The 27,040-nt window shown below is 47.9% G+C and overlaps 1 protein-coding gene across 1 annotated transcript in view; it reads left to right on the top strand.

The window, feature by feature from the left end:
- Nucleotides 1-27,040, top strand: part of POLR3F (RNA polymerase III subunit F) — a 349,333-nt gene that overhangs the window by 83,146 nt on the left and 239,147 nt on the right. Inside the window, exon 5 of the mRNA XM_069607539.1 lies at nucleotides 18,903-19,015. Within this exon, the coding sequence (XP_069463640.1) occupies nucleotides 18,903-19,015 (113 nt within the window). The remainder of the gene's footprint in view (nucleotides 1-18,902; nucleotides 19,016-27,040) is intronic.

The raw sequence follows: 27,040 nt of genomic DNA, 5'->3' as shown, positions 1-27,040 counted from the left end.
GTACTGGAAGAAAGAAACCCAGCATTGGGAAAATTCAAGCAAGCAAAGAAGGGGCCAAATAAGAAGGAAACACTAAGCACAGACCCAACAAAGGAAGGACATCAAGGCCAGGTCCCAGCCCAGCCCAGAGCAGAGAGAGAACCAGATATACTGGAGTGAGCAGTTCAGGGTATCGAAGAAGAGACGCAACAGGTTAGCGAAACACAGGAACACTTGGTGAGACTCACCCATAACCTGGAAATACAATGCGAAGACCTGGAAAATCGCTCCAGAAGGTCCAACATACGCATCAAAAACATGGTGGAAACAGCCCTGGACAAAGATCTATGACCGCAGTGAAGGAAGTGTTCAGGGATATTCTAGATGCACCTGAGACAGACACAATTGGAGTGGATCGGGTCCACAGGGTCGAACCGAAAAGATCTGGAGCACCGGGTGAGAGACCACGGGATGTCCTGGTTGCTCTCTCCTCATACTCACAAAAAGAACAGATCCTGAGAAGGGCTAGAGAAATGGAGCATATCAGGATGAATGGACAAGAAATGGTTATTTCAAGACTTAGCCCTGGTCACACTGCAGAAAAGAAGAGTGATGGTCCCACTGGTCAAGGCATTGGTGGCGAAACAAATCCGATACAAATGAACCTTCCCGTTTGGACTGACCTTCACTTGGGAGGGGAAACGGAGAAGAGCGACCACATGGGAAGAAGGCCTTAACATAATGGGTCTTCAGGAAGACGAGGAGGAAACAGACCAACCAAAATCGAGGGGAGACCAAATGAGAAAACCGAGTGCTGGGACACTATAAAGCAAAAAAAGCCAAGCATGGTAAGGGAAAACTGCAGGAAGATGCCATGAACAGATAAAGGGAAGAGGGGGGCGAAGGAGAAGGAGGAGAATGAATTGCTACTTCAATGGCAGACCAGGCGGCCCGGGCGGGACGCACCGGCTTGGAATCTGGTAAGGACAGACGGTTATGTGGGGTTTAGGATTCCCTACAAAAATGTCCCTGGAGTGTACGGAGGGCAGGGAGCTATGGGCGCAATGCCCTAGCATCAGTAGGAACCCTCGCCCTACTCGGGGGAGGGGGGGGGGAGTTGTTTTGTTTATGGTTGAGTTGGGGGGGTAATTTAGGGGTAGGGGGAAGGGGGCAGGAATTCAAATGCAGCGGCAAAGCAAGGGGATCCTAAGTTAAAAAGCAAGTACTTCACAAAATGGGGCGATTACGCATTGTAACATATAACATTAGGGGGTTGAATCACCCCACAAAGCGGGTCAAATTGGAGAAGCAACTCAGAAGGAAAAGGGCAGACCTATTACTGCTCCAAGAAACTCATATCAGAGCAAGGGACAATCGGAAAACTCGAATAAGAGGATACAAAATATGGGTACAAGCAAACTCAACAGAAAAAAGAGCGGGAGTCCTCGTAGCGATAAGTGAAGGTTGGGACGCCAAACTGGAGGATGTGGCCACAGATAAAGAAGGAAGGTATGCGTTCGCAAATGTGATAGAAGGCCAGCGCATCACACTCGCGTCAGTTTATGCGCCCAATATGGGGCAGGATGGCTTCCTCAGAGATGCCCTGGGAAAATTGGAAACCTTCGCAAGGGGGGAGGTGATACTGGGGGGAGACCTTAACATAGCATGGAATCCACAGGTGTATAGAAGCTCAGGGTGTGCACAAGGCCAAGGGGCTCCATCAAACCGTCTCAAGCAGCAGATGGACCAGCTTGACCTAAATGATGTATGGAGGGAACTGAAGGGGGACCAAAGAGGGTACACCTACTTCTCCAGCATTGGATCTTTCATGGATTCACATGCTTAGAATATTCCCCGTCGTCAGACTGGGATCCCTCGGTACACATGTATAGCCTTTTCCAATAGGAAAACTTCCGACACTTTTGTGTCCTATCTATGTCCTTTTAGGACCCACCTACGCATGCTCCGTAGGCCGTCCCAGTATAAGAGGCCCGCCCCCGCGGCTCCCCTTCAGATTTCAACCGTCTCCAAAGTAGTGGGATCTCCTCGCGTTGTCTTACTATTTTGTACAAGGTTGCATTATTGGAATTTGAGTAAAGAAAATGTCCTCTGTGTCAGGAAAAGCGTTGTTCCGTCCATGTGCGACGTGCGGCTTGAAAAAAGTTTACGAGGGGGGCGGACATATGGATTGTATATATTGCCTCCACCCTCATCATTCGGCGGATAACTGCGACATATGCAAAGGGTTTTCTCAAAAAACCCTCAAAGACCGGAGTCGTCGACTGGTGGCATGGCTGAATGATGGAGCGGGGGCATACCCCCCCTTAGGAGGTAGGCTCCACACAGTCGGCAAAAACATCACGCCGTGCTACCTCGTCGGAACCACCGGCGAAGAAATCTCGACCGACGGAAAAGGAGTCGTCTGGAAGTCACTCAACTAGAGACTCCTCGTCAAAGAAATCATCTTCATCAAAAAAGCATGAAAAGGAAAGGAAATCCTCCTCGGGCGATCCTCATAGATCGACCACGAGTCGAGAGTCGAGTAAAAGCAAGCCAAGTGTGGAAAAGGCGGGACCGCCAAAACCACCTGCTAAGTCACCGTCGTCGACGGCGGTCCAGTCATCGGCCTCCACCCTGCCACTTCCGCAGGTGGCATCCACCGTCCCGCCGACAATCGCGTCGACGATGGCCTCGTCGACGGGGGTCCTACAGGAGGCCTGGAGGCTTGAAGTTTTTGATCCGATCCCCCCGGATGCTTTACTACAAGAACAGGCTGTGTTGCTGTCCTCGGAGGACGAGAACGAGAGAATAGCCGGCGCAGCAGACCTAGGGCTACGAGTGGCTGACAAGTCGTCGACGAGGGGATCTGTTATACCGGTATCTGCCCCTCTTCTCAATCCTCAATCTGTTTTGTCGTTGGAAATTCTGTCCACGCTTCAGTCTTTGTTAGTCGTTGGACCAGAGACTACCTCAGGCAAACCTGCCACAGTCACCCGTCGACGAGCCGGGCCCGTCCCGTCAACCGACGCACCTACGCACGCCAATCTCAACACTGGCACAAGAGGAAGGTGAGCTGCCAGATTCGGAGTCTGACAGGGGAGCCATGTCGGATATCTCATCATCCCCCTCCAGGGATCCAACCTGGGAGTCAGAGGCGGAGTTGGAAACCCCTAGAAGCCCAGCTCACCCGTCCCCTCCGGACGACATTGCGTCATTCCATTCTATGATGGAGAAGGCATGCAAAGAATTTGGTTTGTCCCAGGAAGAACAGAAAAAGGACTGTTTTTTGTTCAACCACATGGGTAAGAGAAGGAGGTCGGTGTTCTCGATACCAATACTAGACCATGTGTGGAAGGAGGGGTTGCAGACAATGCGTCACCCGTTTTCAGAGCCGGCAGTGAAAGGACGCCTAGAAAAAAAGTTTAAGGCTCCAGAGTCTACCCCCAAGTGTTTATCCTCCCAACCAACGCCAGACTCGGTGGTGTCGGCGGCAGCGGCGAGGAAGGCGAAGGCCCAGCACAAGTGCACGACTCCACCTGAGAACGAAGCGAGACGCCAAGATGCCTTTGGCAAAAAAGTGCTATCCGTGGGAGCGACCACAGTAAAGGCCGCAAACTCTCTGGCAATTGTAGCCAGATATGATAGGGAGATGTGGCACAGACTAGCTCCGTTGCTTGATCATCTTCCGGAAGAGCATAGGAAGGCAGCAATGTTACTTGTCCGAGAGGGTGGGGAAGCCTCAAATCACGCAATAAACATCGCGGTGGACCTCGCTGAGTCAGGCTTCAAGCAAGTCAATAATGGGGTCGTATTACGTCGACAGTCATGGCTTAAGTGTACCTACTTCAGGCCAGAAGTACAATACAAAGTTTTAGATGTGCCCTTTGAAGGAGACCTTCTTTTCGGTGAGAAGGTGGACGAAGCCCTAAAGGGAATGAAAGAGGACTCGGACACGGCACGTTCATTGGGTGCCCTGCAGAGTGGCAGAAGCTACAAGTCTTTTCGTCCCTTTAGAGGGGCTTCAGGTAATTCAAGATTCTCTGCGTCTGGAGACAGATCCTTTGGCAGATCGGCTTACCCCTCCCAGGGATACAGACGTGCCTCCCAAACGGCAAACCGTCGCCGGAACTTCCAGACTTCCAGAAAAAGACGATCATATCCATCGTCATCGAGAGACAAGCAAAATAAAGATCAGCAGTGACATACAACACACCGTTCTGGGGGGAAGAGTTTCAGCATATGTCGACAAATGGGAACGAATAACGACGGATCAATGGGTGCTGGATACTATAAGAAACGGACACTCTCTACAATTCAAGCACAGCCCTCCGCAAATTCCACCTGCGTTCACCGCTCATTCCCATCTGAAGATACTGCAACAAGAGGTAACACTCATGTTAGCAAAGGGTGTGATAGAATTAGTTCCAACATCACAGAGAGGTCAAGGAGTCTACTCAAGATATTTCGTCGTAAAAAAGCCGAACGGCAAATGGCGTCCCATTTTAGACTTACGCGATCTCAACAAGTCTTTAAAGAGCCTAAAATTCAAGATGCTCACTCTGCAGGAAGTGATCCGCGCCGTTCAAGAGGGAGATTTTCTAGCGTCCCTGGATTTACAGGACGCCTATTTCCATATTCCAATGTGTCGGAAACACAGGAAATTCCTAAGATTTGTAATAGGCCGGACTCGCTACCAATTCACGGTTCTTCCTTTTGGGCTCAAGACCTCCCCCAGAACGTTCACGAAATGCCTGGCTCCAGTAGCGGCCTGGCTAAGGAAGCAAGGCCACCATGTATACCCATACCTCGACGACTGGCTGGTAAGGGGATCCTCCCCAGCGTCGACCAACACAAGTTTACAAGCCACCATGCAGCTTCTACAACTCCTGGGGTTCGCCATAAACTTCGAAAAATCCTCTCTGCGGCCATCGAGAACGCTGGTATTCCTGGGGGGCACAGTTCGAGACCCAGTTAGGGCTAGTGAAACCTTCTCTCGACAGAATCTCAAGACTCGATCAACAAGCGTGCCGACTACGGCGAAACACCAAGATCGCAGTGAGAAAATACGTTTCGGTCCTAGGGGCCATGGCATCCTGCATCCATCTGGTGGAAAACTGTCGCCTATTCATGAGGCCAGTCCAGGAATTCCTCGCGGACCGATGGACCCAGGCTCAAGGATCGTGGTCAGACAGGATAACCATCGACGACGACAAGCTGCTTCGGACCCTTCAGTGGTGGCAGAGTTTCCACAATCTGAACACCGGTGTACCCCTGCAGGAGCAGCGAACCATAGTCACGGATGCGTCCCTAACCGGATGGGGAGCTCACATGGGTGCTCTCCAAACGCAAGGTCGCTGGTCTCCAACGGAGTCACTCTTACACATAAACGTGTTAGAGCTCAGAGCAGTACGATGGGCCTTGAAGGCATTCCTACCACACATCAAGGGTTCGCGGGTACGAATACTGACCGACAATACAACGGCCATGTTTTATCTGAGGAAACAAGGAGGGACGCGATCAAGAACTCTTTCCATAGAAGCCCAGAAAACATGGCATTGGGCATCAAAGCACGAAATTTCCATCGTGGCTCATCGCCTCCCAGGAGTGAGGAACTGCCAAGCAGACTCCCTCAGCGAAAGCATGGCCCAGATACACGAGTGGGAAATGGACACAGTTCACCTGATGAAAGTGTTCGAGAAATGGGGTCACCCCCCTCTGGACACCTTCGCGACCAAAGACAACAAGAAATGCGAGCAATTCGCAAGCAGATGGCCTCAAGAGGGTTCCATGGGGGAGGCTTTCTCCTTCCCATGGACGGACATGTTCCTCTATGCTTTTCCCCCGTTCCCCCTCATACGGAGGACAATACAGTGGATACGCAGATACAATTGCCGGGTAATTCTAGTGACACCATACTGGCCAAGGCAACCGTGGTTCTCCGACCTGCTTCACCTGTCGCTGGAACATCCCATAGCGTTTCCGAAAGTCCCGAACCTTCTATCCCGGGACAAAGGCACGGTGTGGCATCACGACCCGGACAGTCTCAACCTTACAGCCTGGCTCCTGACTTTTCGGAGTTCGGTGCTTTAGACATTTCGGAGGATTGTCAAATTCTGCAGGCGGCTAGAGCCCCTTCTACAAATAAATCTTACTCCTATAAGTGGCGGAGGTTCTGTGAATGGTGTAGAGGACAACAGGGCCTACAACCGTTGTTGGTGACGCCGGAACAAGTTCTACCTTACCTGCTCCTCTTGGCGGAGAGGGGATTATCCTTCACATCGATAAAGGTGCACCTGGCGGCCATTTCGAGGTTCACAAGGAAGAGGCAGTCGTCTCCTCTATTTAGCGACAGACTTGTAAAACACTTCATGAGGGGTTTATTTCGAGCTTTTCCCCCGGTAAAACGTTTCCCCCCGACTTGGAGTCTCAACACAGTGTTGGCAGGCTTAATGAAAGCGCCTTTTGAGCCTATGGCCACGTCCGACATAAAATTCATTTCGTGGAAGTTGGCATTCTTGATTGCTATCACATCAGCTAGAAGAATCTCGGAACTGCAAGCGCTGGTCGTAGACCCGCCATACCTAAGATTCTTGAAGGACAAAGTGGTCCTGGCAACTAATCCTATGTTCGTCCCAAAAGTTCCGACGGTGTATCACAAACACTCGTCCATTGTTCTCCCTACTTTCTTCGCCACACCATCATCGGCAGCAGAAAAAGCTCTTCATACCCTGGACGTTAAGAGGGCTCTGAAATTTTACCTACATCGTACACAGGAACTCAGGTCTACTCGTCAACTGTTCGTCGCATATGGTCAGTCGACGAGAGGAAAAGCAATCTCTAAACAAGGATTGGCTCGATGGGTCTCATCGACGATTGCGTTTTGTCACTCTAAGGCCGGAAGGCCACTGCAAGGACATCCTAGAGCCCATTCTACAAGATCGATGTCCTCCTCAACAGCTCTATGGGCAGGAATTCCGCTGACGGAAATATGCCAAGCTGCGGCATGGTCAGTGCCCCACACGTTTACCCGCCACTACTGCCTTGCCAGGCAGCATGCGGACGAGGTGCAGATGGGAAGAGCTGTCCTGCGCCATCTGTTTCAGTAAGGTAAGCTCCACGCTGTGGAGAATCTGTGGTCTACCTTTTTAATGACAGTATACTTTATGTGGGTAAGGTTATATGAATTAACTTATTCCTACTGTACATATGCATTGTGGAGTATGGTGAGGGTATATTACATTACATTCTCACCGCCGTCTCGAGTGTTACTGCTATACAATCTATTCTAAGCATGTGAATCCATGAAAGATCCAATGCTGGAGAAGGGAATAGTTTCTTACCTGTAACTCCATTTCTCCAGCATTGGTATCTTTCATGGATTCACATGCGCCCGCCAACTTCCCCGGAATGTAATGTATCTGATTGATAAGTTTAACCCTTCCTACTTTGGAGGGGTCGAAATCTGAAGGGGAGCCGCGGGGGCGGGCCTCTTATACTGGGACGGCCTACGGAGCATGCGTAGGCGGGTCCTAAAAGGACGTAGATAGGACACAAAAGTGTCAAAGTTTTCCTATTGGAAAAGGCTATATATGTGTACCGAGGGGTCCCAGTCTGACGACGGGGAATATTCTAAGCATGTGAATCCATGAAAGATACCAATGCTGGAGAAATGGAGTCGCATGTAAGAAACTATTCCCATCCACATGTTCATAGCTCCATGTCAAGAATAGACTACTTCTGGGTATCGGTGGGACTCATGGGCAAGATTCAAGGGCTGGAACTGGGAACTATTGCCCTATCCGATCACGCACCCCTATGGCTAGAACTGAATCTCCCGGGGAAATCCAATGGGCTCTGGAGGTGGAGACTACCAGGGGATATAATCCAGGACCCGGTAGCGGGGGAAACTGTAAGGGAAATGATAGAGGAATACTTCATACAAAATGACACTGGGGAAGTCTCTGAGCCCGGTCTGGGAGGCGTTTAAAGCTGTTATCCGCGGGAAGATAATGGCGCTGAATATAACGAGGGACAAACAGAGGTATATGTGGGAAAAGGAACTGGAAAGTGCTATAACAGACCTACAGGAGAAAATAACGGCCCATCCCACTAGAGCTTTAATGAAAACGCTAGAACACACACAGGGTCAGCTAGAGAGGCTTCGCACAAAAGGAGCAGAAAGGAGCCTATTTTATCTAAGACAAAGATACTACATAAAGGCAAACAAAGCAGACCGGTTACTAGCAAGACAACTCTGTGCAAAACGGAAAGAAACAACGATCAAGACCATTAGAGATACGAAAGGGGAACAGCTGACGCGCACTCATGACATTGGGGAGGCATTTAGAAAATTCTACCAGAAACTACTCCACGGAGCACCCGGATGCAGAGGCACAGGACAAATATAAACTCCCTCCACTTTCCACAAATCTCAGAAGAAGACAGACAGGCTCTGGAGAATCCAATACGGGAAGAGGAAGTGAAAAGAGCAATAAGGGACCTCCTGGTAAATAAAGCACCCGGCCCAGATGGTTTCACGGCCCCATTCTATAAAAAATATGCAGACATGCTGATCCCGGCCCTAACAAAGCTCCTAAATTCGTTCAAAGATAGCGGCAATGTGACCCCCCACAATGAATGAAGCGAAGGTCCTAGTATTCCACAAACCATGGAAAAATCCGTCCCTCCCAGCATCATACAGACCAATCTCCCTAATAAATATAGATGTAAAAATGTACACAAAAATACTAGCAGTAAGACTATCCCCACTTCTCCCAAGATTAATTAACCCAGACCAATCGGGCTTCATCCCGGGAAGGCAAACCCACGACAACCTGAGAAGGCTCATTCACCCAGTGGAAAAAATAGGCATAACGCAAACCCCGGCGGTTCTCATCGCAGTCGATGCTGAGAAGGCTTTCGACCAGGTAGAATGGTCCATGCTATTTAAAACCCTGAAGTGTTATGGGATTTGTGGAACAATTTATAGCAAGAATAAGAGCGAAATACTACTCCCCATCCAGTAGAGTGGCCATCAATGGGGAGGTAACGGAGAAGGTAATAATATCAAGAGGTACAAAACAAGGCTGCCCGCTTTCCCCGTTACTCTACGCTATCTTTCTAGAACCCCTACTAATGAAATTAAGAGAGTCCACTCACATCAAAGGGATAGACATGGCAGGCATGCAACACAAGGTGATAGCATATGCGGATGACATGTTAATCGCACTAGAAGACCCGGGCCAAACACTAGCGGCAGTGGTGAGGGAGCTGGAAGACTTTGGGGCCATGTCTGGCCTAAAAATTAACAAATAAATCGGAAATATTAATACTGGCGGGGGACCAGGGGAGAATAGAAAGGGAAGCAAAAGTACTGAAACCTAAGATCGCAAAGGAAGGCATAAAATATCTGGGTATAACATTAACACACAAGGTAGGGCAACTGTATGGGAAAAACTATCCGCAGCTCATCGAAGCTTACGCAGAGACCTGGAAAGATGGAATCCTCTGATTTCTTGGTGGGGCAGAATTCAAGCGGTCAAGATGACCATCCTCCCAAAATTAATGTACTACTTTCAAGCGCTTCTGGTGGGGGTCCCCAGAACTTTCTTTAAAACCTTATCCAAAGTGATCACATCCTTTGTGTGGAAAGGGAAGGCCCCGAGACTGGCCAGGGCGACCCTAACTGCACCAATCGGGGAGGGGGGGACTGGCGCTCCCCCCACTTCCAGCAGTACTTCCAGGCGGCACGGCTAAAGGTGGTTAGGGAATGGATGGGCGAAAACCCACAACCGATCTGGGCGAAACAAGACAAAGCAGTTGCAAGAACACCGCTGGTAGAATTACTCTGGAAACAGAAACAACACAGACACCCCAACATGGGGATTAGCAAAATAATGAAGACAACAATGGAGGCGTCGGACACCCAAACACGAAAAGGGATAATGACCACCGCACTAGGCCCTTTCAATCCGATTTCATGGAATCTGCAGTTCCCACCGGGGTTGGAACAGGTGGCCTATGAATATTGGGAGGAGGCGGGAATAATGAAAATTGGGGAAATGTTAATTGACAATGAAGTCAGGACTCGCGATTCGGGCTACCCTCGCACATCACTCCGCAAACGGGACAAATTCAGATACGAACTCACACTGGTTAAAAACCCCGGAAATAACTAAGGCAGCGACGAGAACCTTCACTCCGTTTGAGAAATATGTCATATCCAACTCGGAGGGGGGGGGGGAAAGAAATACTTCTTCATAAACTCTCAGGAGGAAGAGGTCAAGTGGACATACATGATTAAATGGAGCAGAACATTGGGGGAGGAACCAACAAGAAAACACTGGGTGGATCTATGGACACTGATCCCCAAGATGACTAGATCCACATTTCTCTTGCCTGAGCGGATCAAAATGGTAACGCAATTGCACTATACCCCCGAAAGACTGCATACGATGTTCCCCCAAAACGACAAACAAATGCTGGAGGGAATGTGGAGGGGTGGGAGCGTGGAAACACACCTGGTGGGATTGTAAAGGGATCGTGCCATTTTGGGAAGAAGTGAATGCAGATATGGGGACAATGTTTCCAGATGTGGGAGGGAGTATGGATGTGTGGAATAAGTGATGAAACTGCTAGAAAATACAAAAAAACACAATGGAGAGGCTTCATGGGACTTCTCATAGCAGCATGGTCAACAATAACCCAGAGTTGGAAAAGAAAAGGCACCCCACTGACTTTGACATGGCTACAAAAAGTGTGGACGTATCTGGCAATGGAGAAAGTCACTCACACAATACAAGGAACGAGGAACAGGTTTGCAGAGGAATGGGGAGGAATCCTAGAGTATCTCCAGTCAGACTTTATGGAACATTGGTGCCCACACAACATTAAGGTAACGGACATATTCGGTGCATAATGTAATCCCCGAAAGATGGTAATTGGTGCCCCCTAAGGGAGGGTGGAGGGAGTTGGGTGGGGGGGGTGGTGGTGTTATATTGTTTGTAAGTTGATATGTGAAATCCAATAAAGACAAGTTTTTAAAAAAAATGGAACTTTACAATTAAATGAAAGAGAGGAGTATTGGACACCAAGTGATGTGAAAGCTGCAAATCGGGGAATATACATTTGAAAGCAGAATTAAATGAACTTTGGAAATGAAAACTATGAGGACAAGGATCTTTTTTGGGAAATGAAACTGAATCTTGGGGAAGGGAACCCTTGATATTTGAGACATTTTCTGGCTTGAGGACGGAGTCTCAAGGTTCTCTTGTGATTGAACTCTGTTGCTTGAAACTTGGGGAAGGGAACCCGGAGGAGTGTTTAAAACAGTCTCACCTTGAACTTAAAGGTCATTTTGAGACTTTTCTTTGGAACTGTTTTACACTTGGGGAAGGGAGATGAAAGGAAGCTGTGAGCTGGAAGAAGTTCGGAACTTTATATTGAACACTTTCTTTTGGTTGCTGACATCCCTACACATTGTACAGATTTAGTTGTGAGAGCAAGTATAGGTTTTGGACACAGACAGATTCTTAAGTTTAACTCTTTGACTGTCTTTCCTAAGTTTTATGTGGGTAGGGAAATCCCACCTTAGCATAGGGCAAGTTAGGCCTTTTTTCATCCCGACATTTAAGTTAATAGTGTTTTATTTTGAATTCTGAATCTGTGTTCTACTTCATGATGCCTTCACACTGCTCAATAGTTTGATATTAAAAATTGCACTCTGAGCTTTTTTCACTTTCGTGCAAGCAGTGCTCACTCGCTGAATGCCAGCCTGGGCTGCGTGAAGGGGAATGGAGCACTCCGGGGTCACTACAAACTTGTCGACTCACCGGACAGGACACGCGCCTCCATTCTCCTTGCTGCTCTTAGGACTTCTGCTTTGGTGGCTTATCGGCAGGCTGCTTGCTTCAGTCCACCTTCGCTCAAGCCACCGATATTCAGAGCCTCTCGTACTCCAGTGGTCTTCTGATGCATGCCAGCCACCAGACAGCTTCCCGAGGCCCTCTGGTGCATGCCTGCCACCTGAGACGGCCTCTTGGGACGGAAAGCTTCCCTTGCCTTCGCTTCCTGCGGCGCAGCCTCTGCAACACTGGTCTCCCACGGGCAAGCTTCTTTACTACGCGCTTCCCACTGCGCAACCTCTGCCTTTCCAACTCTGGGAGGCACATACCCTCTCAGGACCGACAGCTGCAAACTGCCACACAGAAGTCTGTGTCCTCTCTCCTCAAGCTTCAGTACGGGCGGTCTGCACGTTTCATGCTGCTTCTTTTACTGCTTCTCTCCTGCTCTCTCATGGCCTGCAGCTGAGGGGGCCTTTCAAACCTCTGTCCCCCTCAGGTGTGGGTAATTAATGAGACTACCTCTACAATCTTGCACCTGTTCAGCCCTTTTCCTTGTCCTAGTACATAGCGAATTATGGAACTTGAAGTCCCTAATGACAAAGTTGGTTTTCTGGGCTTGATTTTTCAGTTTTAAACAGTTTTGTTCCTCCCAATGTTCTTTAAAGGACTTTAATAAGAATCAGACACCAAGCTTAATTGACAAGGGATAGGCAATTATTTTAAGCTGTTATTTTTCATGGTCTTTCTTTCACTGTACCTTTGGGCATCAGATAGGACTTTAGCTTTCCAAGTTATAAGATCTTTGTAAGGAGTTTTATTGTTTTATTCCTCCCAAAGCCCGAGAATTTATAATTGGTCTCATTCCTATTTACAAGTGGATCTTGTGGATTGTTATTGCAGCAAGCTATTACGTACTTTGGCTTTATGGAGTTTTCCTCTCCAAAGGAGGGCAAATGCTGTGTCTCATCCCACAGATTCCTCTCATTCCCCTGGGCCTTTTCTCCTCCCAGGTGATCCTCCCAGTGAACACCACCCCAAAGGCCAGGATCAGAAAGTGGGATTCATCACATTACCCTGAAGCCACAAATCATTGCTGTAGTCAGGAAGTGTATTTATCACCTTCGATTGTTAAGACGAATAATGCTCTTCCTCATTTTTCCGCACAGGACCCTTGCACGTATATCACTGGTTCTAACAAAAAACAAATTAATCAACAGCATATACCTTTGCATCCAGGAACATCTACTAAATAAGCTGAAAGAATTAAGATGAAAGCAGCAAGAAAGCTACTAAGACACTGTAAAGACCGGAGGGGGGGGGTCTGCACTTCCGCTCTCTATATGGTAGAGGGGAGGCACAGACACCCCTGGCAAGTTTCTCTATTATTGGTTGTTGTGGTCGAGCAATCAAGGCCTTGCTTCTCGGGAGGTGATGCGCACTGGTTCTTAAGTACAGTGTAGTCCCCGAGCACCCACGAAGGAATGTCCACACACTGTATTGGTTAAAACCCAGTCTTTATATAATTAATAATTAAGGTCCTATACATAATCACGATAACTCACTTTGTACTCCGAAAATCAACAATGGTAAATATGTACAATTCTAAAGTTGTACCACTACCGTTATTAGATCTTATTAAAGTGCATACGGTCAGAATGAGACACAGATCAAAATAAAGTGGAAACCAGCAGTAGAGAGAGGAAGGAAAGCAAGATGGTTGAGCAATAGGCAGAATACTGGCCCCATTACCTAGACACAGTTCTGTGTGGAGATCCCCCCCCCCCCCACCTGGGCAACCTGTAGAAGAAAGATACAAGCCCAGTCCATATATTGTTCACCCTTCGACTTTGCAATGGTTCTGCAACCCCAAAGTACCTTGGTGTTCTAGCGTTCCGCGTCGGGGAAATCGACAACCCTTCTTGAGTGTCCTCCCTTTCAGGCAGGACTCGCGGGTCGCCGAATGTCCGACGGAGAACAGGTCGAGCTACGACGGTGAAGTGGCCGCGTCGTTCCTACCGGTGCTCGTTGACGGGGAAGCGTAAACGTCCTGCAAGGAAGAGGCGTGCGGGGTACCTCGGTGTCATAGTACCGGACCGCCAAGAGTTGAACTGTGGCCCAGCAAGGGCGTCGAGTCGTCAGCGTCTCTGTGGTCTTTGGGTGGTGGGAAACCCACCGGTGGATGCTCCTCGGCGCGTCGACGGTCAGGCCTTCTCCAGCAGGAAACAGCGGCGACGATGCGGACAAGAGCGTCCTTGGATCAATGAAGTTCTTAGGCAACGGGAGCACGGCGTGGATTGTATTAGTAATGCCATTGCGCAAGTGCTGTTATAAGATGGTTTGCATGGTTGAGCAAATCGAGGTTTGAACCGGATGTGCAAACGAGACTGTTGGATAAGCCATTTGATGGTTCACTGCTTTTTGGGGTCAAAAGCCGATGAGAGCTTGGGAAAAACTGCACAATTCTAAAGCAGCTGAAAAATCATTGGGACCACCGATTCGCCAGCCGCAGCAGGCTCATTTGGCCTCTCGGAGTTGGAGAGGCAGGTCCTTTTGCTACTACTCTTCATTTGGAAAGGTGAGAGGACAATTCTCTGAGAGTGCAGAGGAGACTACTTTGTGATCCACGAGGAGGTGGTAGTGCTGCCCAAACAACTTCTGCCTCTTTGCCATCTGCACTGTACTGTGGTGGGGGCAGGGTGACCCAGCATTTGGAAGAATGGTAAAGCATTACTTCCGATGTTTGGGCCCTGCAAACACTAGTCAGTGGTTATTGCCTTCCATTTTTGAAAGGCTTCCAAATTCCTCGCAAAGTGGCCATTCCTTGAAGGATCTAGGTTTGCTCCTCTTACTGGAGGTTATTACCCTGTTAGGGAAAGATGCAGCAGAGTTGGTACCTGCGGCGGAGAGTAATCAAGGATGGTATTGCCCCTACTTTTTAATTCCCAAGAAAGACTGAGGACTGCAACCCATCTTGGATAAGATTCTCAGCAAGGAAAAGTTCAAGATGGTCACTCTTTTGCAGATCCTTCAGGCTCTTCAGCTCCAGGATTGGATGGTGTTGCTCAACCTTCAAGATGCTTACTTCCATGTGTCCATACATTCCAAGCGCAGGTATTACCGGAGGTTCGCCATTGGCAGTTCTCATTTTCAATTTCGAGCTCTACCATTCGGGCTAATCTCTGCCTGGAGGGTCTTCACCAAGTTGATGGCAGTGAGTCTGAGGGGAGGGGGTCACATCTACTCCTACCTGGACGATTGGCTGATCAAGGCTCGCTGTACTGAACAAGTTCTAGAACATGTCGGCATCACCTGCCACGCAATGCCCATATTGGGCTTCTCCCTCAATTTCAAGAAGTCCCACATGATACCTTCCCAAAAGCTTCATTTATTGGAGCTGTCCTGGATGCTTCCTCAGGGAAAGCTTCGCCACCCGAGGTGAGGGCTCCACATATTCAGCAGATGGTCAGGAAGTTTCCCAATTCCCAACATCTACCCGTCTTCTATTTTATGTATTTAGGTTGCTTGGTTTTATGTGATCCTGCATTTTCCTGGTGCCAGAGGCCCATCTGTGGATGAGATCCCTTCAGTGGGCCCTCGGACCCCAATGGTCACATATCTCCAACAGGATGACTAACCTTCAGGTCCTGAGTAAGGTTGCACAGGTCTCCTGTGGTGGGCTTGCAAGAAGAATGTGATGAAGGGAGAACCCTTTTGGCAACCATGCCCGGAGATCATAGTCGTTACAGATGCTTCTCTCGCAGGTTGGGGAGCTCATGCAAACGATCTGACAATCAGCGGTTGCTGATCTCTACCGGAGTCCAGACTACACATCAACTTTTTTTTTTAGAGCTGAGGGCAGTCAGACTGACACTCATTTCTGCCCTATGCGGTGGAGGAATGTCCTAATAATGGACCACAGTGGCCACGCATTGCCTCAACAAGAGAAGAGGTATAGGGTCACTACCACTGTGCAGCGAGGTAATGCAGCTCTTGTTTTGGGCATTGCAAGAAGGAATCTGTCTATCGACTGTTTATCTAGCTGGAGAGGAGACACTCTGAGCAGGCAGAGCACAGTCTCTCATGAGTGGGAGTTGGCTCAGGAAGTCCTTCACCCTTTGCTGAACCCCTCAAGTGGATCTGTTCATGTCCAGTTCCAACAGGAATTGCGACCTGTTCTGCTCCATGGAATTTCATCAGAGAGGAGAGCTCTAGGAGACATGTTTGCGGTGGACTGGGAATTTCAACTCCTGTATGCATTCATTCCTCATGTTATCAGGAGGTGGAGGAAGTTCAGGAACTCTATGATTCTGATTGCTCCAGATTGGTCTTGAGGATGTGGTACCCAGAACTTTTGGACATGTCCATCTGCTCTCCAATTTGTCTTCCCCAGACAGCAGATTTGCTCACTCACAAGGTAGTCGAATTTTCCACCCAGAAATCAGAACTCTGAACCTTCATGCCTGTTTTCTGAGAGCATGAGATACAGAGATTGGGACCTCACAGAAGATTTAATGTAGGTGTTGCTTTCGTCCCGGAGGCCTGCAACTAAAGCTGTATACCGCTGCTGTTGGAACACTTTTTTCAGCTGGTGTAGAGACAAGAATATTGACCCTTTTCCTCGTGACACACTGTTGTACCTAGCCCATCAAGGGATGCAGCTTTCTACTGCAAATGGCTATCTGGCAGCGTTCGCCTGAACAAGGCTCCTATTTTAAACTCCCTATTATTGCCAGTTTATGAAGGGACTGACTAACATCGTACCACAGGTTCCTTTTATTCTTCCAGTTTGGGACCTTAATTTCGTGCTAAACTTCTTAATGGGAGTTCCTTATGAGCCTCTTCATTCATGTCCACTTAGAATGCTGACTTTAAAGACCTGTCTTTTTGACAGTGATCACCTCGGCTCGCAGAGTGAGCGAACTTCAAGCCCGGTCTTCCAAGCCACCTTTTACAAGGGTAAAGTTATTTTGAGGGTTCAACTTATTTTCTACCTAAGGTGGTGTCAGAGCTTACATCGTAAGATTAGTGTAAGATTAATGCAACATACACCTCAATATGAAAGTAATATTTCCATATGGCTAGGAATTCTGATTTCAGCATGAGCACCTACATAACCAAGCACAATACACAGTTCTAGAGAGGAGATTCACATGGCATGTGCAGGCGCAACACATAAAATAGTTCTGTTGCCTTTCCTACGGTTTCAAATCGGAGGTTCGGGCGTGTTCACGCACGGCAGCAGGTAAGCGAAAAAGACACAAATTAAGGGAATCCTGTGGACAGGGATCAGAGACTAAGATTGACTCGGGTTCTATGTTTTTATCGGCTTGTGTGGCCGCCGTTACGGCTATGCCGTGAAAAGGATTACCATACTGTGTTTGAGCACTCAAATGGAAACACCCAAGGGGCATCCATGACAGATTGTTGCAATATAGTTGGAAGCACAGGTAACATTTGATAGATGATTTGCTCACATTGACCGATATGAGCACCTGTGTTATTTATGTAATTGACTAGATTTTCTTGAATCTCTTTTTTTTACATATGCTGAAAACAATGCGAATCATGGAACCTATGGTATGTGTTTCAATGTATATTCCATAATCTATACACATTTTGAATTGATGTTTATGCCTATGATAGACAATAAGGTTCGCCCTGATGACGGAAAGATTTTCAAAATGCATTGGCAAAAGGACCTATACATGTATATATGCTGATGTCTGCCTCACTAATAAGGAATTAGTGAATACAGCTAAATACAGATAATTTGAAAATTGATGACTTTGATTGATTTCCTTTGATGAATATTGCTAAGGACATTTGAATTTGAGTTGTAAAGAAAGATACCTTTGAAAACCCCTCCAGTTTGGGGACATGAATAGAGAGCGACTGAATAGCTGCTTTTTTTACCCAGCTTTCTGCTTCACTGTCAGTTTCACCTGCCACAAAAGATTGTTATATCGTCTCTTTTTTTTTTTGTATCCACCTCCTTCCAAGGATGAAGAGGCTTCATCGTTTAAACCCCAAAAGAGAGTTGAGATTTTACTATAGCAGGCTTACTAAGGTTTGGCAAGATGATTAACTTTTTGTGGGTTATACAGGTCACAGGCTGTTACTAAACAGACCTTGTCTCGATGGATTGTATTGTGCATAACAGAGTGTTACACTCTGGCTGGCAAGTAAGTCCCTGCAGGTCTGAGAGCTCATTCCACTAGAGGAGTAGCTACTTCTTCGGCTTTACAAAGAGGGGTGCAGGACATTTGCAGTGCTGCAACCTGGTCTTCGCTGCACACCTTAACTAAACATTACTGCCTTGATTCTGTATCTGGTCAGGGGGCTAAATTTGGAAAAGCTGTTCTTCACAGCGTAAATCAGAAGTAAATTCACCTTTATTCGTGGGATGACACAATCCATTAAAAGAACCAATTACTTACCCCTGGTAATGTTCTTTTTACTTGATGTTCCTCCCACTGATTCCTCATCGCCCTCCCAACCTGCCTCTACCCTTGGGTGAAATCTATTTTGTTACGCCTTCCTCTCTTTCAACGTCTGGTTTCATCACCTTGGAGACTGATGTACAAAAGAAGGAAAAATCTGAACTGAGGCAATGGGTGCCGGGTGTGCTACCCGGTGTTGATGTCGCAACCGAGAGCGAGATGGAAGCCATTGAGTGCCAACAGTCTGTACACAGCTCCCTCTACTGATGAGAAATGTTTTCCGAAGCTGCAAAGCAAAATACAAATATGTCAAAGATGAGCAATACATGGGAGGAACATCCAGTAGAAAGAACATTACCAGCGGTAAGTAATTTGTTCATCTGGCTCACCTGGCCTCAAAGCTTCAGATGTAAACCAAGAACTATGCGTATGCTCAAGTCCTTCAACTTTCATGTGCTCATTTTTTGTTTCTCTTACCTTTGTTACTTTACATTGCAAATTCTTTCTCTGTCGATCTTTCTCCCTACATCCCAAATTATAGGATGGCTTGATGTTGGGGCCAATTACTTGAACACACTTCTGGTGGATATTTGTACATAGTGACTCTAAATTAGATTTTCTCCCTTTTCTTTTTGTATAGGTATTTGGAGTAGAGATATTCGGTACAAAAGTAATCTACCATTGACGGAGATCAACAAAATCCTGAAAAGTTTAGAGAGCAAAAAACTCATTAAAGCTGTCAAGTCTGTAGCAGTACGTAATCTTTACTTGTGTGTTGTACTGTGACATGCATAAATGTTTGAAAACAGAAAATCAATGGGTCCTTTTGATTGAGGCAGTCTGTTATTAATAGTGTCTACTGGTGCTGCATTGTAATGGTAGCTATAGATGAGACCAGCTGTGCCGCAACCAATTTTTGGGATCATAATTTCAGAACTTTCAGAACCTAGAGTTTAACGGTTTATGCTTTGAGGGTCACAATGCGATTTTGACAAGCTTTCTGTGGCTTTTCTTCTTATTTGGGGTCCCTGAGATCTGGGTGTTTTAGCTCCATTCCTCCACCTTTTGCATCCTCCATTTCTTGCCCTGCCTATGCGGCAGACAACCATGACATATCAGGATGCTGCTTTGAAAAATCGCTAATTCTGAATTGTAGGTGTTCTCTTTGCACAACTGTTCTATTAAGATTGACAATGTTTACAAATGTATTGTGTTGTCTTTTGCTTATTTTCATCATGAAGGTGTTTACTGTACCTTTTTTTTAACTTTTCTAATCCTTCCACAGAGGTCTCTTTGGCTGCTAATCCATATTACCACATGGAGGGTTTAGAAATCCCATGTTATCTAAATAGTTGATTCAGGTCCACTAGCTGCCGGTTGTTGCGAGGCTCAATTTCAAGACCCTCTGCATCATCCAGAAGGCTTTCTGGGGCCTTGGACCCTGCTACATCCAACTCTCCCTAAACACCTCCCTTCGAAGGGATTGTGTCCTCCGACGTATTCCTCATCTTAGATATCTCCTTCCAGCTCTGCTGGCCTCGGAAAAATTTTTCTCTAGAGGGCGCTGCGCGTCGACGTCCTCCGAGTCGATGTCCTTCGACAGCCGCCGTATCGACGTCGACGTCATCCTGCCTATAAAGGCCGCGCGCAGCGTCCGTTGCTCAGTTCCGTTTTTCCGCGCTTACTCAGTGCCTCGGAATACCGTTGCTCAGTTCTTAGTCAGATTAATCCTATTTACCTCGAGTTATTCGATCCGTACTCGATGGCTTCCTCGTCGGAACCGACAACTCCTCGATCCGGCTTCAAGAAATGTCGAGATTGTGGGAAAAAGATGTCGTTGACCGATCCTAACAGAATTTGTCTGTGGTGTTTGGGAGCTGAACACCATTGTTCGGAATGCGAGGACTGTATGTCCATGACAGCTAAGGCCCTGAAGGAGCGTAGGGGGAAGCTGGAGAAAGGTAAGACTTTTAAAGCTTCTTCTTCGTCGACGAAGTCGAGACATTCGTCTCCTCGTCACCATTCGCGCTCCAGGTCTCGGAGTGGGTCTCATCACTCCTCGAGATCGAAGCACTCGAAGAGGAGACGTCGAAGATCCCCTTCTCCGTCTTCCTCTTCCTCTGTTTCGCCAAAAAGAATCCCTTGCCCCACGAAACATAGTTCCCGGGCTGAATGGGAGGAATTCCGAAAGAATATGATGAGCGTCTTCGAGAAAGCGGCCTCGACCCCCTCGAAGACTGCCGAGAGCGATGCTCTGGTCGAAAGACCCGAAGGTCAAAAACGCCGCGAGTCGCAGTACCCGGCGAAAGAAATCTCTCGAGCGCGTCTCGAACCCTCTGACCTCCAAACCTTCCTCGAGGGTCCCGTCGACGTCGATGTCTTCGACGCCGTTGTCGAGGGGACCTTCGACACACGGGTCTGTCGACTCGACGCCAGCCTCGACACCGGCGTCGACACCAAGAAAAGTCACGGTTACCACACATCCAGTGACTATCCCCAGGCCCTCGACGTCGATGGCTTCGATATTGTCGAGTAGAATTCCAATTCTGTCGAGGTCCTCGAGGCCTCCACCTCTGTTTTCGATGCCACGCTCGAAGCCTTCGACGTCGGCATCGACGTTTTCGAGGCCAATAATGACAAGTTCGGCACCCTCTGCCTTGGAAATGGGATTTACTCCCTTTATGAGTTCAGAACAATTGAGAACTATATCCTCAATTTTAGAAGAGGGTGATTTGTCTGAACAGGAAGACACATTTGAGTTACAGGGACCTGTAACCCCAGTTACAGAGGAATTTTCCTCTGAAGAGCGCAGATTAAAGGATCTTCATGATTCTTTACATGAGGCAAGTGGGTTTAGACACTTCCCCTGAGGTGGAGTTTGCTAAGCCAGACCCGGGGGAGCATGCTGAAACCCCCTACAGAGCCTTAATGGCCAGGATTACAGAGTTCATGGGGTGGTCTGCACCTTCACAATATTTCCAACAAGATGACCTCACGGATATTCTTGACAAAGGCCCACAAGAGGATCCTGTGGTGCCCTTTCATAAAGCTCTTCAGAGAAAGATCATGACAAACTGGGAAACCCCAGATGTAATACCAGCAGTAAATAAAAAACTGTCTACAAAGTACAGGGTATCTTCCACAGACCCAGAGTTTTTGTCTAAACACCCATCCCCAGAAAGTCTGGTGGTACAAGCAGCATCCTCTACCGATGTCAAGACGGCTTATCCTACAGTCCCACAGGACAGGGACGATAAAAAATATGATGCTATGGCAAAGAAAGTCTTTTCAGCATGTAGCATGGCGTTAAAGTCTGTTAATGCTACTTGCACCCTTGCTAGGTTCAGCCATACACTTTGGGAGTGTGCTTCTACAGCGGCTGACTGCATCCCGGAGGAAGAAGAAAGGGATGCGTTCCTGAATATTATACAGGACGGTAAAGACGCTATGTGCGAATCCCTCCAGACGGGCATTGATTCGGCTGACAGTATCAGCAGAGCAATGGCGGCAAGTACATTAACCAGGAGATTCGCTTGGTTGAGAAAGTCGGGTTTTGCCCCAGATGTGCAAGCCAGGCTCTTGAACATGCCATTCGATGGCTCTTCTTTGTTCGGGAAAAAGGCGGATGACAGTTTAGAGAAACTGCAAACTTCAAAAGCAGCAGCAAAATCCCTAGGAGCTGCAATCCGTCAGACTCCTTTTCGTCCCACAGGAACCTCTGCGAGGGGCAAGTCCTTTCGCTTCTACTCCGCATTCGTAAGAGGTAGAGGATGACCGGCTCAAAGGGGTCAAAGAAGAACTACCCGAGGTGGACGAAGTAGATATTCAAAAGCCGCAGCAACAGCAGGTGCCTCTTTACCATCGGCATCTGCATCAGCCGCCCCAAAACCACTCTGAGGACTCCCCTCACAGGACACCTGTAGGAGGCAGGTTGACTCAACATCTGGCGGTATGGCAGGCTATCACGTCAGATGCTTGGGCATTGGAAACAGTTGCCCAAGGTTACTGCCTGCCTTTCCTACGTATACCTCAGTCATCCACCGGGGATCAGCTCTCAGAAAGCTCCAGATCCGCTCCTCTTGCAGGAAATTTTGGACCTGCTAGAGAAAGGTGCCATAGAACCGGTACCTGTAGCGGAGAGGAACAAGGGCTGGTACTCCCGTTACTTTCTCATTCCAAAGAAAGACGGAGGACTGAGACCCATCTTGGACTTGCGAGAATTGAACAAATTCCTCAGAAAAGACAAATTCAAGATGGTCACTCTTTCTCAGATCCTCCAGGCCCTTCAGTTCCAGGACTGGTTGGTATCTCTGGACCTTCAGGACGCTTATTTCCATGTGCCTATCCATCTCAAACACAGGAAATACCTGAGGTTCGCAATTGGCAACTCTCACTATCAATTTCGAGTGCTGCCATTTGGGCTGACCTCCGCCCGAGGGTCTTCACCAAGTTAATGTCGGTAGTGGCTGCAAGTCTAAGGAGGGAAGGGATTCACGTCTACCCCTACCTGGACGATTGGTTGATCAGGGCTGTTTCTCCGGAACAAGCTCAGATCCAGCTAAATCACGTGTGCCACTTCCTTCACAGACTGGGCTTCTCCCTCAATTTAAAGAAGTCACAAATGATACCATCGCAGAGACTCCAGTTCATAGGAGCGATCCTGGATACTTTCCTGGGAAAAGCCTCGCCACCAGAGGTGAGGGCTCAAGATATTCTACAGATGGTTACCAAGTTCCAGCATGCCCAACGTCTCCCAGCCTTCGACTTTTTGAGGTTGCTAGGCCTCATGGCATCCTGCATTTTCCTAGTTCCAGAGGCTCGCCTGAGAATGAGATCCCTCCAGTGGGCACTGAGGATTCAGTGGTCACAATTCTCAGGGAGAATGACAGATCTTCTTCAGGTTCCCGGCAGGGTGGCTCGAGACCTTCAGTGGTGGGCCTGTCAGGAGAACATTCTGAAAGAACAGTTTTGGCAACCCTGGCCGGAGATAACAGTAGTCTCGGATGCCTCACTCACGGGGTGGGGTTCCCACGCCAACGACTTGACCATCAGCAGTCGTTGGTCTCCATCGGAGTCCAGACTACACATCAACCTGTTAGAGCTGAGAGCCATCAGACTTGCGCTGAAGGCGTTCCTGCCAGCTGTACAAGGGAAGGACGTCCTGATAATGACGGACAACACGGTGGCCATGCATTACCTCAACAAAAGAGGAGGCGTAGGATCACTACCCCTGTGCAGAGAAGCAATGCAGCTCTGGTTTTGGGCAATCCAAGAAGGAATCTCTCTATCGGCAGTTCACCTAGCCGGAGAGAAGAACTTGACAGCGGACGCTCTGAGCAGGCAGAACAGTGTCTCCCACGAGTAGGAGCTAGCTCAGGAAGTCCTTCAAGAGATCTTCGCCCTTTGGGGAACCCCTCAGGTAGATCTGTTCGCCACCAGCCTAAACAGGAAATGCGACCTGTTCTGCTCAAGGGAATTTCCCCCGAGCGGAGCTCTGGGAGACGCGTTCATAGTGGACTGGGAGTTTCCGCTTCTGTACGCGTTCCCACCGGTCCCTGTCATTCCTCAAATGATCAGGAGGTTGAGAAGATTCCGGCGAACCATGATCCTAATTGCCCCGGATTGGGACAGGAGAACGTGGTACCCGGACCTTCTAGACTTGTCCATCTGCCCTCCAATTCGACTTCCACTCAGAGAGAACCTACTCTCACAGAAGGGAGGTCAGGTTCTCCATCCAGACATCAAAACCCTCAACCTTCACGCTTGGCTTCTGAAAGGCTGAGGTACAAGGATTGGGACCTCCCTGATGATGTTATGGAGGTGTTGCTTTCGGCAAGGAGGCCAGCAACAAAGTCTTTATACCGCTGCCGTTGGAACAGATTTTGCAGCTGGTGTAGAGAACAGAATATCGACCCTTTTTCATGTGGTACACCAATGGTTTTGTCCTTCCTACTATATTTGGCAAATTCAGGCCTTCAAATTGGCACCATTAAGGGCTATCTCGCAGCGCTATCCATCTTTAAGCGTACTGCGGAAGAACCATCCTATTTCAAATTACCCTTGCTAATACAGTTTCTAAAGGGGTTAACCAATGTTTATCCCCCAAGACCATTCCAAGTTCCCCTATGGGATTTAAACTTAGTACTAACTTTCCTGATGGGTACACCTTTCAAACCTCTCCATTCTTGTTCGTTAAGATTCCTTACCCTTAAAACTGTTTTATTAATAGCACTTACATCTGCTAGAAGGGTGAGCGAATTACAAGCTCTTTCTTGTAAACCCCCTCATACAATCTTTCACAAAGACAAAGTTGTCCTGCAAGTGAAGCCTAATTTCCTCCCAAAGGTGGTTTCTGAATTCCATATCACTCAGAAGATTACCCTACCATCTTTCTATCCTCCTCCTCACCCGGGGAAAGAGGAAGAGAGGTTACACAGGCTAGACCCTAAGAGGGCTTTAAGTTTTTACATTAGTAGACTAGCCAGGATAAGACAGGCAGACCAGCTGTTTGTAGGTTACACAGGTCACAAGCTGGGGTTACCAATAACTAAGCAGACCATTTCCAGATGGATCATTCTAGCCATTCTGGAATGTTATAAACTGGCAGGGAAAGAGCCCCCTCAAAACCTTAGGGCTCATTCGACCAGAGGTATTGCAGCTTCATCGGCCCTCAAAAGAGGCGTGCCGGTTAAAGACATATGTGCGGCCGCTACATGGTCGTCTGTCCATACCTTTACACGTTTTTACAATCTGGATTCCTCCTCCAGTCAAGAGACTAGGTTTGGAAGGGCTGTACTGCATTCTATTCATCAATAGAAGACAGCGTGAAGTCAGTACTCCCTCCTCCAAATATAGAATACTGCTATGGGAGCCTATCTAAGATGAGGAATACGTCGGAGGACACAATCCCTTCGAAGAACAAGTTACTTCTTACCTTGTAACGTTCTTTCGACAGGATGTTCCTCCGACGTATTCCTCATCGACCCTCCCATCCATCCCCGCAGTTCTACTTCCCTTGTTGTTGCAGCTTAACCCTCCTTCAGGGTGATTAGTTAGTCCAGAAAGTATTATTGTGGGCTACAAAACGGAACTGAGCAACGGACGCTGCGCGCTGCCTTTATAGGCAGGATGACGTCGACTCGGAGGACGTCGACGCGCAGCGCCCTCTAGAGAAAAAAATTTCCGAGGCCAGCAGAGCTGGAAGGAGATATCTAAGATGAGGAATACGTCGGAGGAACATCCCGTCGAAAGAACGTTACAAGGTAAGAAGTAACTTGTTCTTCTAGAGAACTTCGCTCTTATCGCTCTCTGCAGATCTGACGCTTCTCTAAGCAGAGAGTGGGGGGGGTAGATCTCTCTCTCCTGCGATGGAGCCTCTCTCTAGAATGGTCTCCCAGCTGCTTTCAAGCTTCAGCCGGACCTTCTTAAGTTCTGGAAAGCTCCTCAAGACCCTGCTTTTCTCTTCTTCGTTCCCTCTCCCCCTACACTGCTAACACCGTTGTCTGTCACAGTGACTGGCTGCCTGGTTCTGTCCGAGTTCTACAGGGTACCAGGACCCCCTCTCCTCCTCGCACTTAGCATGCAGACCCTCACTCCATGCAATCCATGGCACTTGCCCTCCTGTCCTCCCCTTAGCACTCGCCTAGCCCCTGTGGCCCTCTTCCCTCTCCCTACACTTGTTTTCACTTGCACTCTTTCCTCTTTACCTTGCGCTTAACTTCCCACCCTAGCACTTCCCATTTCATGCAAACCGGCACTTCTTGTTACTGCACTTGCACGATCCGATTGTCACAAGGCCTAGTAGGACCGTTATTATCTTTCTCCCTTGTTGCCCCCCGCCCCTCTTTTTTGTCTTGTGGTGCTTTGAAACACCATTTGTTGTGTAGGCACCTTACAAATATCCTGTAAATAAATCAATCTGGACCTCTGAATCGGAACATTTGCAAAATCATACTAACACTACTTAATTTGCAAGCAATTTTATTCTGTCAGTTAGTTGGTCTGTTCTATTCAAGATTAAATGGACTGAGGCAACAAACAAAAAAAGTTTGTTCTGTGCAGATGTCACCAGTACTCTTGTTTTCAGTTCTAATACAAAGTTATTCTACTTTTGTGGCCCACATATTAAAAACATTCTGGTGGCCTGGGTTGATGAGGGGTGGATTGAATGGCTAACAACTGGGTCTGTAGACTGTTTAATATTTTAACTTTTTATGGGTGTGGATGACATGTCTTAACCCATTTGTGTGGCAGTATATGTTGGACCAGCCATCTCCATCCCTGTGATATAAAATGATGCTGGCCAATGGGTTCAGAGGGAACCCCAGCCCACATCTGCTGATTTTTAGCATTTCAGCAGGAAGATGAAGGGGTAGATCAGCTCAGCTCACCAACCAACCTCTTTACCCTTGGTGTCGCTAGAAAGGGTAGTCGTCATCTTTTTTCAAATAATGCTCCAATCCTGCTGCCCCACCATTGGCGACTCCTCGTTGGAGACTGCAATTCCCAAACTGGAAGAACACTGGGCACAAGGGAAATCAAAAACAATTTATATCCGATAGATTGGGGCCCTGCCTTTTGAGCTTGTCTCTAGACCCATCCACAGACTCGAGTGCTTTGTAGAGTTAGATCACTGGGGCTTTAATCTAATTTAGATAGTTTGGTTACCTGCTACCCTGGACTGTTATACAATAAAATCAAACAATTTGGATTGTAGGCATTCCTGGCCTACTCTGACATATTTGGCAAGAGGTCTGTGGAGATTAACAGAGACATTAC

This window comes from Ambystoma mexicanum, chromosome 4q (assembly GCF_040938575.1).
Source record: "Ambystoma mexicanum isolate Mex_15411 chromosome 4q, UKY_AmexF1_1, whole genome shotgun sequence".
In the NCBI taxonomy this organism is placed as follows: Eukaryota; Metazoa; Chordata; class Amphibia; order Caudata; family Ambystomatidae; genus Ambystoma; species Ambystoma mexicanum.
Note: the sequence above shows the minus strand (reverse complement) of the source record. Positions and strands in the feature narration are given on the sequence as shown.